Source organism: Pectinophora gossypiella, chromosome 17 (genome assembly GCF_024362695.1).
Source record: "Pectinophora gossypiella chromosome 17, ilPecGoss1.1, whole genome shotgun sequence".
In the NCBI taxonomy this organism is placed as follows: domain Eukaryota; kingdom Metazoa; phylum Arthropoda; class Insecta; order Lepidoptera; family Gelechiidae; genus Pectinophora; species Pectinophora gossypiella.
Genome location: NC_065420.1, coordinates 5,051,084 through 5,071,925, shown reverse-complemented (window position 1 = coordinate 5,071,925; position 20,842 = coordinate 5,051,084). Strand labels below are relative to the sequence as shown.

General features: G+C 39.9%; 1 protein-coding gene across 1 annotated transcript; it reads left to right on the top strand.

Moving 5' to 3' along the window:
* The first annotated feature begins 153 nt into the window (after window positions 1-153).
* LOC126374294 (inhibitor of Bruton tyrosine kinase) lies at window positions 154-20,780 on the top strand. The gene is made up of 15 exons (XM_050020828.1): window positions 154-340; window positions 1,138-1,616; window positions 3,198-3,375; window positions 3,843-4,060; window positions 6,982-7,179; window positions 7,839-8,075; window positions 9,633-9,769; window positions 11,291-11,425; window positions 13,121-13,418; window positions 14,758-14,880; window positions 15,274-15,556; window positions 16,154-16,334; window positions 17,415-17,616; window positions 18,396-19,613; window positions 20,547-20,780. The coding sequence occupies exons 2-15, from the start codon at window positions 1,452-1,454 to the stop codon at window positions 20,676-20,678; spliced, it is 3,705 nt and encodes a 1,234-aa protein (XP_049876785.1). The 5' UTR covers window positions 154-340; window positions 1,138-1,451; the 3' UTR covers window positions 20,679-20,780.
* The last annotated feature ends 62 nt before the right edge of the window (window positions 20,781-20,842 follow it).

Genomic DNA, 20,842 nt, shown 5'->3' with positions numbered 1-20,842 from the left:
TATTGAAAAGTTTCCTCGTTTTTAACGACTGCACAGTAACAACATGAAAAGATAATTATTATTGAAGACTAACTCACGATTTATCACTCAAGATTTGTCATTGGCGCATCGCTAGCCGCGGAAGCCAGAAGAAAAAAAAAAAAAAAAAAATAGGTACATTACATACATTGCAAATTGTATCGTTTGATGAAAATTGTGTTATTTTAGCAATTTGCTTGCTTTTGTATGATATTAATTTGATGCGCGTTAATTTTGCAATCATTTGTTGTGCAATGTAAATTATAGTTTATTACTTCGCATCGGAAAACACTCGAATTCACACAGCTGTTTTCTTGTAAAGGTAATAAATAATAATTTTGAATTAGATTTTCATTCAGTGGTGCAATATATTTTTGTTCGATGTGGTTTTTATTCTACTCTTTAAAATACTTAAATAGCGTTAAATAGGTACATCGCCGGTGATAGATACTTATATCACCTATCGTATTATATCACCTATCGTAAGACCTTGAAAAGTTATTTGAAATTAAATACCTTTTCAATCCTTGCAAAGTTACCGCGATAAAACATGTAAAATATGACTTTTGTTTATAAAAAATAATTATAATTTAGCTATTAACCTAGCCATATCAATATTATTCTCATAGGACTGTCATAATTGTTAATAGACCATCCATTCAACACAATCATTTTATTCTTAAGTTTGAGTGCTACATTAAATATTATATGGTTCTAACATAATCACGTCTTATCCATTTGCATCAGTAGGTATTACCTCTTCTTTTGACAAGTTTCTACTTACTGTATTTATGTATTAAACATACTGTAGTATAGGTATATTATCATCATCATCAATTTAAGAGCCACGCTCTTGTCGGTGTAGCATTTTCCATTCCAGTCTATCAAAGGCCAATTCCTTGACTTCCCTATAAGACACGACGTTAACCTTTTCTTTAATCTGTTCCATGTAAGCTCTTCTTGGTCTTCCCCTTCCTCTCTTTCCTTCTAGCTTTCCTTCTATGATGTTTTTAATGAATTCGTCGTGTCTTATTAGGTGTCCAATCATCTTGCCTCTTCTGTCCTCAATAATTCTCAGTGTTTGTAGGTATATTATATACTAAATAAAATTTGTTTCAGGTTGCCTCGACAACATTACGAGCTGCTAAAGGGACGTTGTAGACCCTGTTAGGGCTACATAGAGCAAGGCTCCATTTTGTAAATAGCATATTCTAGATTTACTCAAACTACCCCATTTTTATTTACATAATAATTAATTTTACACATAAAAATAAGCTTCTTCTTTTAACTTAGTGTTGCGTTTATGAACTATTTTACTGTCCAGTGAAAATAATAAAACAGATCTGATAATAGTCTAGCCACTGATGGCAGATAACAAGGACAGAAAAAAAGAAAGAAAAATTTTGTTGTACGGTATTATAACGGGATAAATAATGAGTAGGAACAACGTAGAAGTGGACTGCACACGGAGGTGTAGGTCTAGAGCTCACGGTCAAGCTCTGACCAGTGCAATCACCAAGAGATCCGTGTCTGATGAAGCTCTAGCTAGCTTCATCAAGGCGACATGTGCAAATTTCTCTAAGGCTTTTGATTTTGAGGTGAGTAATTTGATATTTATTAATTCCATCCAGCATTTAGGTCATGTTGAAAAACATCCGATGATTATCAGAAGCATGTACAGCATGTACGTTTCAGGCGAAAGACTGTCCACAACAGCCAGCGACTGTACCCGCAACAAGTAACATTGGTCTATGTAATGTTATGCGTTACATGCATAATAACGAAGAGTTTTTGTATTGTATTGTTGTATTGTAATTAAAGTAATATAACTTAAAGTAAACAAACAAAACTTTAAATAAATTTAATTACTAAAAAGTAAACAAAATTAATAAAACTTGATAGCTTCAATATTGACAAACTTATTTAAACATATTTACATAAAGTGCGTGTCTACCTTATAAGGTATAAAACAACGCATCCTAAGATTTATTGTCATGCTATCTGTAACAAGAAGAAATCATTGTTTGAATTTACGCCTGTCACTCGTGACGTAGGGGAACCGGCCGCCACCGCCGCCGCCGTTCAGCTCGACCTCATTCAGCTTGAAAATGAAAATAAAATAAAAAATAAAAAGAATTGACTGCTCTCATCCTAGACCCTCGTCAGTTGAATATCAAGTCCGTTGTTCTTGATCTCTTTCAACATTCTTTTATTTATTGAAACATATAATAAACGTAAATAATAAAATACCTGCTGCGTAACGTTTGAGCATTAAAATAAAATTGCGTACTTACTACGTAAACTGTAGGTACTGTGTACCTAGCAATTCGTCTGGACATGACACTGTAAAGTTAAAACATGAAATGAAGAAGAATAATAATAATAAAAATATGTTTATTACTCTCACATCAACACGATAATTGGTAATTAACAATAAAACAAGATTATGATACAGTGGTTTAATATAATACTACGTATAGAATGGCAACTCTCCGCTCCGCACCAGCGACTGAGCTAGGTTACTGAGTCTATTCTTCTCTGTCTATTAAGATCATTAAGTCCACAGTCATATAAATATCAAATCCCATTGTTTATCTATTGTCTGGGAAACCGAACCCTAATATACATACTTATAAATGTTTCGGAATAGATGTGTTTCGGAGGTCAGACAAGCTGTCGCTTCTGCAAAAAAAACCGGACCTGTCAAATCTTTAGGTTAGGTAAGCGAAGTCCGTGAACACAGGATAACGCTAGGTCGAAGTCCACAGTCATATGAAAATCAAATCCCCAATAGTTATCTATTGTCTGGGAAACCGAACCTTAATAAACATATATATTGGTTCGGAAGGCGAAACGGAGGTCAGACAGGCAGTCGCTTCTGTAAAAAACCGGACCTGTCAAATCTTTAGGTTAGGTAAGCGAAGTCCGTGAACACGGGATAACGCTAGGTCGAAGTCCACAGTCATGTAAATATCAAATCCCCATTGTTTATCTATTGTTTGGAAAACCGAACCTTAATATACATAGAAATTGTTTCGGAAGGCGTTTCGGAGGTCAGACAGGCAGACTTCTGTAAAAAAAAAACCGGACCTGTCAAATCTTTGGATTAAGTAAGCGAAGTCCGTGAACACGGGATTACGCTTGGGAGATGGATGATATAGAATAATGCTTGTTTCCAGGGCCGTACAGCCCTCCACATGTCAGCATCACGCGGGCGCTCCCGTCTCATGGAGTGGCTCGCGAGACATTCCACTGAGGCCTTTGTTAACGCGCGAGACAGAGAGTCTGGTTACACTCCCCTGCACAGGAGTATCTTCTACGGACAGATACATACTGCTGTGGCGCTGATGAAGATAGGTAAGATACAGTTTTGTAAATTGTTACGAACGGAGTATTCGGTATTCAGTAGTCTTAAACGTTTCTCAAAGTTCTAAAAATGAACACCGAATTATTTCTATCTTGCGTGGATTTTGGCAACCTTTATCTCTAGAGAATGTAGCTTTCTACTGGTGAAAGAATTTTCAAAATCAGTTCCATACAACATCCTGCAAACAAACTCACTAACTTTTCCTCTTTAGTGTCCTTAGAGAGTATAGTGTAGATATAATTATCAGCTTTACACATAACTTTTAGGACCAAATTACCTTGATTTTGTTTTATTAGTTTTGACTTTACATAAATAAAATGAATGGACGAGGAATACATGTTGTGCCGACCCCACCTAGACTGAGATAAGGGCAGGAGGATGACGGTGATGAGTTTTGACTTTGGATTTACCAAAGAGAGTCCTTACAGCGTCTTACGTAGCTCATATACAATTCCAGGTGTAAACACGGACATCGTCGACAAAGATGACTACAGAGCTCTAGAACATGCGATGCTCGACCGTCAATACATGTATAAACATGAGGGCACCCAACCCAGCGACGCCTATGTCTGGGGAAGCAACTCCAACTACACCCTCGGCACAGGAACGCAACAACAAAGGAATATTCCTGAACTTCTCAGCTGCTTTAGCCGCACCAATACTTGTGTTAAACAGGTAAGAGGTAACTCTTTAAGCTTATGGTTACCTGGTACTTTAACTGAATAGTTTTAATAAAACTATCTTGATTTTTGTCTCGGGCGTGTCATAGAAGTCGATAACTATTTCAGTGTACTGCACTTATTTATTTACGAGATTGTACCAAAAGGTTCTGATAGTAGCTTCTGGTGATCTACAGACAGTGGCTTTTCCTAATCTTCTTCTTAAGATAAGAATATCTTGTGAGTTGTGAGTGCAATACCAACCTCATCAACCCTAGTGTCAGGGTTATTACTGAGCCGCCAAAAGCCCCTGACATAGCTCATGTAACGACTACATACTTACGTCAGTAAGTAGTAACCGGGACCAACGGCTTAACGTGCCTTCCGAAGCACGGATCACCTTACTTTCGGACAATCAAGTGATCAGCCTGTAATGTCCTACCCAAGCTAGGGATCACAAAGTGATTTTTGTAATATGTCCCTACCGGGATTCGAACCCGGGACCTCCGGATCGTGAGCCCAACGCTCAACCACAGGACCACAGAGACCGTTTTCCTAATAGTAAAACGTAATTTCACTAACTTCTTATATTTTTTCTTGTTACCTATTTTTCCAAATAATCGGCAATCATCCTCCAGGGATTTTAGTTACTGGCCATAAATATAATTATGCCACCAATCACCAGTTTTGTCGTTTTGGTTGCTGCAAGATGTCATTGTCAAACTTTCTATCAAATGTAGCCTTATTTTCTTACGATAATTTTTATAATTAGCTTTTAATAATCCAAAATGCATACTGTGGGTCTTCCTCGGACGTGCATAGGTTTTACCAATATGTTGTTCTTCCTATTTAGCACCATCGGGTTTATCATTTGCGTGTGGTGTGTCGTCAACACAGAATTCTTCAAGGAAGTAAACTACACTGTAACTAAGAGCTCGCTAGTATCAACTATCGCCACTTTCGTCAACTTAAAGCTTTGGTTGACTCCTTTGACGTCAATTTTAATACCAGTAGCGCTGATTGTTATGATGACCTCCTGTTGTGGCATCATGGGGGCTGGTTGTAAAGTGAAATGTGCTATAAAGTCGTACATTTTCCTTGTAACTGGTTTAAGTCTGACGAGTGCTTGGATTTTCTTTGTATCTTTCATCTATAACATTTATTCGAAGAACCAGAAGACGATGTTTTACATGCAAAGGATGATTGTAAATGACTATGGGAAGGAGGGTGATGTGATAACTTTCCTATGGGACTACGTCATGGTGAATTACGAATGTTGCGGTGCGATTGGTTTTAGAGACTTCACAGATTCTAACTGGAGACTGGCGCATAAAGACAAAATGTTCCCCGTTCAATGCTGTCGTCTGTCCAACAAGACAGCTCTAATACCGGTCTCTGAGAACTGCACTAACGGTTTAGACGTCAAGGAGTCTTACGTCTCGAATGGGTGCTTCTTCGCTCTAAGAGACGCGATCATAGCAAACAAGGGCAGTTTAATATTCTACTTCATATTGGCTGGGTGGTTCTATGGCATGGTCATAGTTTTCGCCTTTTGCATTATCAAAGGGCAGCCGTTGTTGGGAGGTATGGCTGGTGACATCGCGTCATTTTTGCCCAGAGGTCCGAAGCCTACAGAACAAGCTCAGGAAGCCAAAGTAGTGCAGTCAGATACGTCTCTTCAGAACATGATGTTCGTTGAAGATCCTCCGAAGAAGGTGGTGAAGGTGGTATCAGCGGTGAACCCCTTCCAATCATACAAGGTCCAACAACAGTACGCAAGAGGCGACCACAGACACTTCGCGCCGCAAACGAGACCTCATATGTAAACATTATAATAAAACCGTTATTTTCGTCAAGTTTTCGATATTTTTATTATTTATTATCTTGCATTTTTATACCTTCTATTTATTACACATTTTTATTTATTCGTGATTTTTTATTTTTTTATCTAAATTGATGAACTATGGTTACATTATATTATAGTAATCAGGAGAAATGAATAAATAGGCTACTTATACAAAATCTTTATAACAGGAGTTGTCAGTTGATAGAACCATTCAGATGATCAAGATAGTAATTGAGTTACACCATTGTACAAGAAAACAAGGTATGCACAAAAGTGACAGCTAACATTTCAAGGTTAGCTGCGCTGACGTCATCTCGCCATCAATTGCCATTTTTGTTTAATAAATTACCCACGACTAATGTTTTTAATTTAATTTTCATGGCAATTTTGAACTTTTAGTAAATGATATACAGTTTTAATGATTTTTATATTATGTGACATTAGTCAGTAATTCGCTTTATTACAATAATACAATTTGACTCCTTGGAATGTTGGAGATACCAATTTAATGGCAACACAGTGGTAACACTTACGTCATCATACGGCTAGCAGTGGCGGCTTTTCATAGGATTGAGCGTACCTTGTATTGTTATACCAAGGAGTTACACCATATCCATTACGTTGGTCAGGACTTGTATACAAATTTTGTCCTTTGTATGTACTGACAGAATTAATCCCGTTAGTCGAACCTCATGTCGTAGAAAATCTTCGTCGGCATGCTGATGCAATCCTTCGCATTAAAAAGAGGACGAAACTCAAACAAGAGCACTGTCTTTCAACAGTTCAAAAGCGGCATTAAACTCTTGACTGTTTGTATACTCTTTATTGCTTTGAAATACAAAGGCAATTCATCTAAAAAGCAATATTGCAATTTGACTTTTGCTCATATAAAAATAAGTGCGCAATGCAAACAAATGTCGAATAGCAATATTGCTTTTTTTGACGAATTGCTTCGATGTGGCGTTTTTAATCCTCCAGCTCATCAATTTAGATAAAAAAATAAAAAATCAGGAATAAATAAAAATGTGTAATAAATAGAAGGTATATTTTTTTTAAACTTTTTAACCTTATCCTTCAAACTTCGTTCACAGGTATGCCTAGGCAAGTTCCACAGCGTGTGGCTATGCTCTGGCGCTGGTGACAACGAAGTATATTGCAGTGGTCAAACGGCCCGCGCGGGGGGCCCTCACTCCACGGCGCTGCGGCCGACCCTGTTGCGTCTACCAGAGCCGTGCGTGTGTGTTGCTGTCACACTTACGTCCAGTGTCTTCTTACTGCAGAACGGCACGGTAAGAGCAAGACAAGAATAGTTTCATCATCATCATCAGCCGTATGACGCCCACTGCTGGGCATAGGCCTCCCCCAAGGATCTCCACGACGATCGGTCCTGCGCTGCCCGCATCCAGCGGCTTCCCGCGACCTTCACCAGATCGTCGGTCCACCTTGTAGCGGGCCTACCCACTGAGCGTCGTCCGAAAAATAGTTTATAGCAAGTGTAATTGTTACTGGCAATAAATTTATTTTATTCTTATTCTTATCTTCGTTCAAAAAACAAAACTGTGTTCGCGTCATTCTATGCGAATAGAATACAGTTTCAAATTCGACACCAGTGTGGGTGGTATGTATATTACGGTGCGTACAAAAGATTTACCTTGATTTCGGATGTTTTCATATGTGATACTTCGTAGTACCGCATTTAAAATCTCTCAGTCTCGTTCGCACAACCGGTATACAACAGTTATTGTGAAAAAGACATATCTCTCGCCTCTTTCTCACTAGACGATATACTATCTATATCTCTAGGTCCTGCTCTGATTCTTATGGTATTCCGTTTTACAAGGACATACAGTGTTCCAGATGTTTCTGGGTGTGACTCCTTTCTTGAGCACGATCGAAATCTCATTTTCGAGCATTTGTGAAAAACATTAAAGCACATATTTGCTTCCAGGTAGTCCAATACTCGTTAAACAGCACGGACAACGCGAGTCAATCGTCAGCAAAGACGCCGTCCACCATCAAGTTACCAACGACTAAAGCTCTGCTGAAGCTGTCTGCACCGCTAGGAGTGTGTGGCGCGCGCTGGCACGCATGCGTGTGGAACGCCCACGCGGTGTACACATGGGGCACCAACGTGGGCCAGTTAGGGCACTCAAATGAGGACAAAATAGTGCCTGCGCCCAAACGGGTGAGTCTATAAATACACGCTTTTTAGTCATTCAGCGCCGGGGTCCTTCTTGCTAGGAATCGAGGATATAACCAAAGAGCGACGAGCCAAAGTCCAAAGACACTTATGTGGCTTCAACATCAGGTGCATATTTTTATTCTAGTTACCTAAACGATTGTGTTGTCTTATTTTAAAATGTTTAGTGCATCTAATTTAATTATTAAATACCACTCCTCTCTACCTTACAATCAAAATCTATTAAATAAAAGAAGAAAAGGTACTATAGCTCCCTCACATTCCGTGCGTACTGTTTTTGCTCAACGGCAATACGTTTGCCAGTCTGCTTTTGTATACGGTAAGGTTAACTCTATCCTCAACATTTATCCTATGAATTTGTTCTCCTGCAAAAAAACCATGACTGCGTGGTTAGGGTCACTCTCATACGAGCAAATAGAAGACCTGCTGGTGAGAATCACATGATACACAATCATCTAACGCAAACTGCCTCAGTCACACACCCATATGTGGCTAATATCGAACCGATCCCAAGGACTTTATACACCCGTAGGGCATGTGGGTGTGTCACTGTGACACCTCCTAGAACATGTACACTTTCGCACGCGCACACGCGCGCATATGTTTGTATATGTATGTATGGGTGTGTGCGTGTGTGTGTGTGTATATATGTGTTTGTGTGTGTGCACGCGCGTACACATGTGCATATGTATATATATGTGTATGAATATATATGTCACTCATAGTGCTATTGGGCAAAAATTTGATAAATTTTGATATTGAGTTTTGTTCTACTCTGAAAATCTTTAGATTACACCTACTTAATTATGTGTTTTCTTTATGGAAGTCATACTTGTTTATTACTTATCTTAACTCACAAACTGTACCTACCCCTTGGGAATTGCGAGACATTCCCGCCACAAGTATCTTAGGATTACTTAATGGGAGGTCTCGGCCACGATGTAACTAATAATTTGTGAAATAAAGAATATTTTTATTTTTATTATTTATCTAATTGGCTTATGCAACAGTCCTTTTCCTGATGCAACTTTTATTTCAATATTTTATTATATAATCTGTTGGTATAACGTTTATACAGGATGTTAGTGACATCGTAACGAAAACTTTGAAGGATGATTCAGATTATGATTCTGAGTTGATATCAAGTGGTTTTTTTTTTATATATAGGTACAGGGTGTTAGTGACGACGTAACGAAAAATTCCACTTGATGATATTAACTCAGAATAATAAGCTGAATCATCCCCCTTAGTATTTGTTACGATGTCATTTGACATCCTGCACAAGTACATAAAAGTAGCCATACAAGTAGACAGGGTGTTAGTGACATCGTAACAAATACTGAGGGTTATTCTAAGTTGATATCAAGTGGATTTTCCTGTCGGAAAATTCATGAAAATTTTTGTATTTGTTTTTATCACGTTTGCGACGGAAAATTCCACTTGATATCAACTCAGAATCATGGCCTGAATTATCGCTCAAAGTTTTCGTTACGGAGCCACTAACATCCTATATAAACAAAACTGCTATTTATCTTAATGCAGGTAGCAATATCAATGAACAACAAGGAAGAGACGGGAATCCAGCTAGTGAGCGCGGGTGATGCAGCCACCGTGTTCACCACCAGCCGCGGGGATGTGTACCTGCTGCATAAGTACATCTGCAAGAAGATAGCTGTCAAGTGAGTACTAAGCCAGCCCTCCACAATAGCGTTCTTCGAGCTTCGTAGCTTCGCACCGATCCTCTACCGAACGCAGGTTTAACACTTTCAAGGACAGAACGTCTAATGACGTTCCGATTCCAAGGTGTCATATCACCTATTATGAACCATCAATGACCCATGATCTCTGTCCGTGAAAGGGTTAAGCAGCGTTTTTCGCACGTTGACGTTGCCTCGATGCTTTGTGGACGCTGGCACGACTATGACGCTCGATTAACGCTAGTATAGTGGCCTTATAAAGGTGAATGCACCACGCGCCGAAGTCATCGAATTTTGCGTCAAAATGCAGGTCTTACGACGCGGATAGGTGCGCGACATTGCATACGATTTCATACAAAGATTTCTAAAATGCGATGACTTCGCCGCGTGCGGCTCCTCCGACTAGTGATAATGGATAGAGAGAGAAAGAGAAACGTTTATTTCACAAAACTGCACACACAAAAATCAAGCAAAAAAACAAAGAAGAAAAAAAAAACAGTAAGATTCTACAATAAAAATAAAAATTACAAACAAAGAAACATACAAAAGTTGCGTGCAGTCAGGAAACAGGGGTACGACTCAGCGATGTACAGTATGGAGCAAGCGCTATTATTCTGTTATAGAGGTGGCCATCGGTTTCCCACATAACACAAGATAAACAGTCTATATGTATACGTCCCACTGCTGGGCACAGGCCTCCGCTCAATCACCACCACTCACAACCACGCTGTTCTACTGCGGTTTTCCCACCACAACTATATTATTTTGTAAACGTTATGTTTAAAAAGGTCAGCCCAGAGTACCCAGTGGGTAAGGGCAGAGTAAGTACATGGTATTTATAAGAAAATCAGGTATGCTCAAAGTGACAGCTAACATTTCAAGGTTAGCCCAGCTAACGTCAGCCCAACCTGCGTTGCCATATCGAAAAAAAAAAAACTACCCACGACCAATGATTTTGAACTTTTAGTAAAAGATTTACTTACAGTTGTAATGATTTTTATATATGTGACAAGTAATAGTAATTAAATACATTAGTCAGTGATTCATTTAATTTTCAATAATAAAACTTAGGTCCTTGGAATGTTGGAGATACTAATTTAATGGTAACACAGTGGTAACCCTTAGTTCATCAAAGGGCAACTTGTCATATAGGATTGAGCATACCTGTTAGCTTACTTAGCACCGTAAGCACGCGACTCTTTCTCGCCGTGACAGATCATCTATCTCTTTCTGTGCAGTACTTTGAGAGAGTGATTGGTGACGTATGTCGAGGCGAGAAAGAGTCGCACGCTTACGGTGCTAAGCCCGCTAGTTTTGTTATGCCATGACGTGTACTACGAGTCTTATCTTAGATTTTCAGTGGCCAGAACATTACATAAAAACCCATCAGCAAAACATTGGCCAGTCATTGACCTCACAAATCACACGAGAGAGGAACTGTGAGTTATTATGCGTCGGTCTCGAATGAGAAATGTCTCTTAACAACCCTCTTTTCTATTACAGACAGATCAACCTACGTCAAGTATGTGTGGAAGCTAAAGTGAGCGAGCAAGGTGCATATTCCCGCGTAACAGTGATGCTGCTTACCAACGTGGGCCAGCTGCTGCTCTGGCAGGACACCACCAACACTGTCACCAGGTAGGGCAGGACTTGCATAGAATTGGGTAGTTTCCTAGGTCAAAGATAAATTATGAAATTCTGATTACTAAATAAAGACAGATCTAAAGGAGACAAAAAACGTTTTCTTTTTTCTGTTTAACTTATTAATAAATAAATTTTAAAGTAAAACGTGATAATAAGTGCGACAATTTTGACACGTTTTTCTATGACGCCACAGGTTGCATTTTCATACAAATTCCATAGCCATTTCGTGTTTTGACGTTTAGTAAAAAGTAACTTATGACGAGTTGGAAACTAGCCTAATTCTAGAAGAAATCTACAATCAGTGTCTGGATTTTATTTTATTATTCACCAACAACATTTAAAAAGAACCGAATGCGTAATTATCGCAGGTACCTAACGTGCTTTCCCGGCGGCGGCGGGTGACTGGAGATCGACACAATAACAACATGATTAAATACTCTGTCTGTCTCCTGCGGCCGACCGGTGCAACGCACGAACACACACACTCACATACACACACCTATTTATTAACTGATGACCCATATCTATTTGTTCGTATTATTTTATGATATTTTTATGTTCATGGTAAATCGTATTAATGTTTATTTATAGTAATTGTTATAATTTTGTAATATTTTGTAATACTAAATAATTATGTAAGTGAGTTTAAGTAGTATGTATCTATGTACATATATACCGCGATGTCCGTGGCCTCACTCGGCAGGGCCCGCAGAATACCAGCGTCGTGGCTCACGCCGCGACTTATGCTGAGCGAGGTCCTTTTATTCCGGACTCCACCGCAGATGATCGGACCGTCAGTGCGTTGCATTTAGAATACTTAGTTTTATTATTATTGTTTTTATGATTTTGGTTTGTTTTTCTTTTTGTTTTGGTTTATTTTTCTGTGTATTTATTGATTTCCGTGTGGTTTCTGTCCTGTGTTAAATGTAATGCACCTGTCTGTCTGTGTCTGTGGTGTCCGGAAGTAATAAATGTTTCTTTCTTTCTTTCTTTCTATTTGCCTTCAAGAAGTTTAGCTCGGCTATAAGTCAATGTTGAGAAACTGCGGTAGTTTTAGGAGACGTTCGAGAAAAATGACGATTTAAAGCGTAATATCGTACATACGTGCATGCGTGCGCGCGTTCGTACATACGTGCAACGTGCATTCATACGTGCGTGCGTGTGCGTCTGTGCGTGCGTACTTATTATTAAAGTGTACGAAGAAAATACATTGGCCCCGATTCCCGCAGACACCTAATCTTAAGTTATACTCGTCATTTTCATATCGATTATAATATATAAAAGAAAAGGGACGGATGATTGACAACTGTTAATTTTAAAATGAATGAATAACCCGGGTGAATTAAATAGGCATCTCGCTGATGTGCAACCCGTTTGACGTGTACTTAACTCTGTCGGGTTATTGGCCAATATAATACTTTGGCACGGTTTTTTAAATGTCTGCCTAACTGACGTAAATTGACGTGGGTTGTATAAATTTTATGCCGAATGTTATCCGTCCCTTTCCTTTTCGGCGGATAAGAAAATGACAGGTATAACTTAAAATAAAATTAGATGTGTACTGGAATCTGCACCATTGTCTATTTAACAGATACCCAGAAAATCGTAAAAAGTATATTATCCACCCACTACTGCTGTTTTGTATATTAAATAAAAAAATACTTACGAAACATGACTATCTATCCACAGATGCGTCTTCGGGTTGACCCACCAAATTGTCATAACCCACGTGGCTCTAACACATGACGCGTTATACTTCACAACAAAATACGGCGAAGCGTTCATTGGCTACATCTCTCGCAAGGCCCCGCCCACTAAACCTCAGCCAATCAAAAGAGAGAAAGAGAAAGACAGCAACAAATCTGCGCTCGTCAAGTTTCTAGAAAAGGACGACTGTACGTCTGTCAAGATCGTCAGAGTGCCAAATGTGCATCGAGCCGTGGCCATCGTTGCGGATAGCGAAGGACTTAACTTAGCTTGCTTACAGGTTAATATACACGGTGTCAGTGACATCATAACGAAAACTTTGAGAGTTGATTCAGAGTTGATATCAAGTGGAATTTTTCGTCGCAAAATTCATGTATTTTTTTAAATATCCACTCAGAATAATGAGCCGAATCGTCCCTCTCAGTATTTGTTACGATGTCACTTACACGCTGTACAAGTACGTACAGGTAGCCATACAAATGTGTTTGGGTGCTAGTGACACCGTAACAAATACTGAGCGGGATGATTCAGGGCATGATTCTGAATTGTTTTTTTTTTTTTTTCATACTTTAGCGACGGTAAATTCCACTTGATATCATGACCTGAATCATACCTCCAAAGTTTTCGTTACGATGTCACTAACATCCCCTGTAGATAGTGAGATACTATAGAAGTATACGCGAAAAAAACAGATCAAGTATTATGGCTTTGATTTCGCCCAATATTAGGTTGTCTTAATAGTCGTAAAAACTAACGTAAATTTAGCTCTACACCGGCTCTGGTTGATTGAGGAAAGGCTTGCGCCGAGCAGTTTGTACAGTCATGAGCAATATCATGTACCCACTTTAGAACCCTGTCGCACTATCTTATTTGACACTTAATGGGACTTGCGGTTTAATTCTTCAAAAAAGTTAATGTGACATGGTTTCAAAGTGCATACATATTAGTACTCGTGACTGTACACTACTAATTTCACCTTTATGAGTTGACTTTACGATTTCATGTTTGGATCATATATAATCATAATTGATATCATCGTTTCCAGGATTTGTGCCCGGTTAGTGACAATAGACACGCTCCCTATTACATGGTATTTAGATCAGTGATGTGCCGTTCTCGGGAATGTTCCCGGAGTGGGAATGTTCCCAGAGTGGGAATGTTCCCAGAGTGGGAATGTTCCCAGAGTGGGAATGTTCCCAGAGTGGGAATGTTCCCAGAGTGGGAATGTTCCCAGAGTGGGAATGTTCCCAGAGTGGGAATGTTCCCAGAGTGGGAATGTTCCCAGAGTGGGAATGTTCCCAGAGTGGGAATGTTCCCAGAGTGGGAATGTTCCCAGAGTGGGAATGTTCCCAGAGTGGGAATGTTCCCAAAGTGTGTAGTAAGGACACTGGCTGCTTTTCTTTTTCTAATTGTTATTTCTTGTACTCTGATTTTATCAGCGTAAAGGTTAGGTTAAGTTCCGTTTACATAACTTTGGCGCCTTTTTCATGCCGGGAAAGTTCCCTAAGTGGGAACATTTCCGGGAACGGCACATCTCAGGCACTCCTCGGTGCATAAAGTATGCACCTCTGCCTACCCCTTCAAGAATACAGGCGTGATGCTGTGTTATGTTATTTCAGATAAAACCGACTTGCGGCCTGACGTCTATCCCGGAGTTGTCTCCAACCAGCATGTCCAAACACATGGAATCTCTCATGGAAACCGCCTCAGACGATGATATGCTGCATGATGTTATTTTTAAGGCAAATTACTTTTTACATTTTTGTCTATTACAAGTCTAATCTAGCCTACAAGATCCCATTGCTGAGCAAAGGGTTCCCCTTCCACTTCCTTCTTTTTCTGTTCTATTTTGGCTATTTTATCTATTACTTTACCACTTCCATTTAAGTCGCTATCGCCAGGCTCCTAGGGCGCCGGGTATTGCCTTTGGGTGCTCTCCCATAGTAAGTAGATACAGGGATAATTGGTGTCACATCACATTTAGCTTAAATTGTTTTAAGGGGCCTCTAAGTGTTGGCTTCTGCCCCACACATGCCTTCCAAAGGTCCATAGGCCCGAGATATGGAAACGACGTACAAATAATAGGTTGTATACTTATTTTCATCTGGCGTCATTAATAATAAGTTAATTTTCAGGTGGGCACAAAACTCTACGCGGCGCACATGTTCATAATAGCATCTAACAGTGAATACCTCTACAAATTATACCAGGAAAACATAGCAACTAATGGGGGGAAACCAACTGTTGTGTTAGAAAACATCCACCCGGATGTATTTGACAGGATTTTAAGGTTCATGTACACGGGGACATGTGACGTCACTCAGTTGGGACCCTGCGGGCTGAAGATAAGAAGGGAAGATCTGAACATTGACAAGAAAGAAAAGGACAGCAGTATTGATGTCGACTTGGATTTTGTTGGTGAGTTGTTTTGGGTAAACGCTTGCTTTCATAGATACGTGTTCTATCATGTCCCTATTGAGGTGGGCAAAGCTGGAGCATCTGGCAAAAATACTTGACTATCAATTGAGTAGTTTCCTAAGTCAAAGATAAGTAATTCTAATTTTACTAAATAAAGCCAGATCTAAAGGTGAAAGAAAGGTTTTCTTTTTTCTATTCAACTTATTTCTGAATTTTAATACAGAAAAATGTAATAATAAGTACATTTTGTCACGTTTATCTATGACGTCACAGGTTGCTTTTTCATACAAATTCCATAGTAATTTCGTGTTTCGACGTTTAGTAAAAAGTAACTGATTTGACTAGTTAGAAACTAGACTATTAGTCCTGCCTGACCTTCCAGCCCGCGAAGGGAAAACCAGCCCAATACAGGTTAGGTCGCATACGTCCGAAATGCATTTCTCGGGAATGTGGATTTCCTCACGATGTTTTCCTTCATCGCTGAGCACGTGATATGATCCAATTATAATATATTATTTTTTTATTTAGATACTTATACCTTTTTAGGAAGCTCGGTGAGCTTAAGTTATGTTACTTGTTACCTTTGTATTGCCACAGAAAACGCATCAGAAGTATCAGCATTCGAAGTATACAACAAGAGTGATAATAAGAAACAGAGGTCTCGCCGCGCGCCCGCCCCTCCCCCGCGGCACTCTCACTGCGACCCCGTCAAGTTGTTACAAGCTTGTGCGAAGAGACTACAAGTACTGAAATTGCACAAACTGCTCGATAAATTCTTGTAAGTACACACATAGGTACATACACTTAAATAAGAGAGGATTTTTAAAGTAACAGCCTCCGTGGTCTAGTGGTTAGAGCGTTAGGCTCACGATCTGGAGGTCCGGGTTCGATTCCCGATGGGGACATTGTCGAAATCACTTTGTGAGACTGTCCTTTGTTTGGTAAGGACTTTTCAGGCTTGAATCACCTGATTGTCCGAAAAAGTAAGATGATTCCGTGCTTCGGAGGGCACGTTAAGCCGTTGGTCCCGGCTATTAGCCGTAAAAACACCTCCACCAACCCGCAGTGGAGCAGCGTGGTGGAGTATGCTCCATACCCCCTCCGGTTGATTGAGGGGAGGCCTGTGCCCAGCAGTGGGACGTATATAGGCAGTTTATGTTATGTTTTAAAGTTAGCAGAGTACTAGAACGTAAACCTGTTTGTGGCCCCAACTCAAATGAATATTTACAGACACTTAACCGGTTATACTACACAAACCATCGAGCCCGATTTGTCAAGGTCACGGGCTCGCGTACCGAGACCGGTAAAATAGACGCTATTGGATTAGACTCGCTCGAGATCATGGTTGCCATGGTTACGCCTACCAATTTGCTATTAGACCTTGACGCATCGGACAGAATTTTTTTTTTGAACACTGGCTAACGTTGCGTCTTGGTGTTGGGGCACACCCCGGAAACTTCATAAAAAAAAACCTCGTCTTCTTATCGTGTGGGTTGTGAGGTGGAAAACCAACCTCATCAACCGTGGGTCAGGGTTATTACTGAGCCGCCAAAGGCACCAATCACCACAAAACCCCGTTAAAACCTTGTTTTATGCAGACACTACATATTGACATTATCGTACACGCGCATCTGTATGTGTGGCGTCTGACGACCATACGATTGAAGACTTAAGAGGTGAGGTAAATCTAGCTTAGCCGCTGGTGGGGAGCGGAGACTTGCCATTCTATACGTATTATTCCTTATTCTATGATTGGGGCCAAGCCCAAATCAATTAAGTCGTATGTTTTTCGTTTTGTGTCTGCCTTTGGACAAAATTCAACTCATGCAATTTCCTCCGTTCATTTTCTTATTTCTAGCTACAAAGAGGGCACAATCTGCCTGAAGGAGAGCGCGACATACACCAAGCTCGAGCCTCCGTCGTGGGAGCGAGCCAACTTCCCGGAGCTAGTGGACACCAACGTGTGTTCCAAAGACAACGTGCCCATACCTGCACACAAGTGTGTGCTAGCGGCCCGGCTGGAGTACTTCCAGGGGATGTTCATGCATTCTTGGACAGAGGTGAGGTTTCTTCTTGTTGTGTTCAAAAATCTTAGAATTATGCTCGAAAATCCCGAAAAACAATCTCTAGAGGTTTCGAACGAGACTCAAAATCCATATTCAAATTATGTATTCATTGCATGTCACAAAAACAATCAAGGTGCCGTGATAGCCCAGTTAGGTAGGACGCTTGCCTCTCACTTTGAAGTCGCAGGTTCGAATCCAGCACAGGCCTAAACGACTGATTGTCGAATTCATGTTTGGATCATAAATGATTAACGTGCTCGGCGGTGAAGGAAAACATCGTGAGGAAACCCACATTCCCGAGAAATGCATTTTCGGAGGTATGTGACCTAACCCGTATTGGGCTGGTTTTCCCTACGCGGGTTGGAAGGTCAGACAGGCAGTCGCTTCTGTAAAAAACCGGACCTGTCAAATCTTCAGGTTAGGTAAGCGGACCCTGTGAAAGAACGGGATAATGCTAGAGAGACGGGAATGATAATGATGACAAAAACAATTAATGTGGTGCAATATTACCGACGGTCCCGAGATTGGAATTGCTACATTCTAAGAAATATTTCTTATAAGTGATGTTTTTATTCAATAAGTACTCAACTAATAAAACGCGTACACAAAGATTTTGGCGAATTGAGTACTTACTATAATAATTTAAATTGTTATATGTTCTTGATAAAAATACTATCAGTGCTTTCACACAATCCTAATGTTTTGATAACTTTGATGGTGGAAACTGTATCTCACAAGATCACCCTAGTAATAATGCAATTTTGTTTTCCCAGAACAAACTACTGTCAAAAGTAACTCTACCAATAAACCATGGGATCCTACAACCCGTGATTGACTTCCTCTACACGGACTCGTGTCCAGAAGTGGAGAATTCTGACAGTATAGACTTTATATGCAGCATGCTCATTGTAGCTGATCAACTGCTCATCACGAGGCTGCGAGAAATGTGCGAAGTGGCCTTAACAGGGCTTGTCAATCTCAAAAACTGCACAGAACTATGTCAATTCGCTCACACTTACAACGCGACCCAACTGAAACAAAGCTGCATGGAATTCATCTCACTCAACATATGCTCAATCCTCGAGAACAGATCCCTAGACTTACTGGAAGAAACCCTTTTGGAAGACATTTCAAATTACTACTGCAAATTCAACCCTATAATGTCGTCTAGAATAATAACGCCGTTCTTCAACGCGCCAAGTGATGAAATCATCGATGAATTTGTCAAAACGTATCCAGTAGACCTTGAAGTCACTGACGAAGAGTATAAAAAGAATGACAGCATCATCGAAGTCAGCAAAAAGAAAAGGCAATCCAAAAAGATCGAATATACTGAAAGCGAAAAGGCTAGAATGAGATATGAATGTGTGAGTTCAGTGAACTCTTTAGACCTATCCAATGATGCTTCAGGTGATATAACACTGTCTCTCAGTAAAATCAGCAAGGAGACTGAGAAAGCTCCGGTGAAAGGAAAATGGATAGAAGTGCCATCAGCTCTACAAAAACAACAGAAAGTACTCCAAGCAAGGTTGAAGGCGATAACTTCTGCCAAAGACACACTTAATGAGACTCCAACGGAATCATTCACGATATTGACAAAGAATAATTCGTCAAGTGCCATAGACACTACACCGACAACTTCGCGAATGTCGGTATCACCGAAAGATTCCCCGCTCGCCGAGTTAGCTAGAAGCCCTCAAGGCAATTTCGTGATAAGCCATGTTGGACCTAAGTTATCCCAAAAGCAGAGAAAGAAAATGGCGATGCAAGGAGACTCTCCACAAAACCTGGACGATTATTTAGCAAATAAGTTGAGTATTGGCAGTCCACCAGATAAGCCGAAGAACCCGTGGAAGGTGTGTGCGCCACCCATAGCCAGTAGCAGCCCTAAGGCAGCTAAGGCCATGGAGTTCAATCATATATTAGCCGATCAAAAGAAACAGAAAGATGACTCCTCAAGGATTATGACTAAACCCTTGATCATGACCCAGGTACAGTAACTTTTGCATACCTATATCAACTAACTCTCCCCTCAACTCACAGTGGAGCATCATAGTGAAGTATATCTCCATACCCCCTCCTGTTAATTTAGGGGAGGCCTGTGCCCAGCAGTGAGACGTATATGTAAGATCTGCGATACCCATATTCTAACATTGTAGGTTTTTTACCCTATATTCACACAGCTATGGGCACGTTGCCCATTTGTGGGTATTTTACCCCATAGGTATTCATATAACTATGACACATTTCAATTCTGGAATGTGATTCCGAATTCAGATAATTCGTGACCTTACATGTTTATGTATAGTCCACGACATGATGTTTATGTTTATGTCAACTAACACCTGAAATTCCTTTATTTTTTATATGGATACTTTTCAGTTGGTGTCACTATCAGTAGCAAAAGCAAAGTATACTGCCACACTTGCTATCCAGGACCTAAGATCCATATAATGAACTACTTGGTGTCATTTTACCAGGTATATTGCCAATAGAGTTCAGGGAGAGAGACACTCCACGCACCGTCCCTTACTCCTTAACGGCTTACGATCATTTTGACCAAAGTGAGAACCAGCAGGGAGTGAGGTAAATTAGCTCAGCACAGATATGAATTAGTATTATTCTATGATATCAGAAAGAACATTGATATTCCTTTGTTGGTAAGCAACTTCTACAACGTACCTCGGATGATAAGTGGCTGAATGTATTTTTTTTTTCTTTTTTAATGAGGCTTTGAACACCCTTTTTCATTATGCCAGCCTCATAGGTGCTTTCATCAATCAGATAATTTAAACTACATGATAGTGGCTCTGACAACCTGCATTTGGAAAGTATTCTATGTATTAAAATATTGTTTTTTTTCCCAGTCTAGCAGAGTAGTGAGTATGCATAAAAATAAAATAAAAAAAATTTTGTTTTTACAGTTGGAAGACAAAGCAATAGAAGAATTGGAGAGGTTCTACAATATCCATGAGGTGGATGATGAATGGATCACTGTGAACCGTATAGAGTTACAAGTGGCCTCGCCCCAGTGGATACACACTGCCCCAAAGTGAACCGTGCTTACACATAGTACTTTACAATAATGTTATTTTCTAACTAGGTATAATCAAGTGAAAGAAAGTATGTAATTTTTAATTAAGACTTGATGTTTTTCATTTTGATTATTATTGATCTATTACTAGCATACACAGATTGATACACATAAGACAGGTGGCAA

Excerpts from the sequence above, each read along its gene's own strand:
- LOC126374294 (XM_050020828.1), top strand. The coding sequence starts at position 1,452 with ATGAGTAGGAACAACGTAGAAGTGGACTGCACACGGAGGTGTAGGTCT. Across the intron at positions 7,180-7,838 it reads TCTTACTGCAGAACGGCACG|GTAGTCCAATACTCGTTAAA; the intron begins GTAAGAGCAAGA and ends ATTTGCTTCCAG. Across the intron at positions 13,419-14,757 it reads TTAACTTAGCTTGCTTACAG|ATAAAACCGACTTGCGGCCT; the intron begins GTTAATATACAC and ends ATGTTATTTCAG.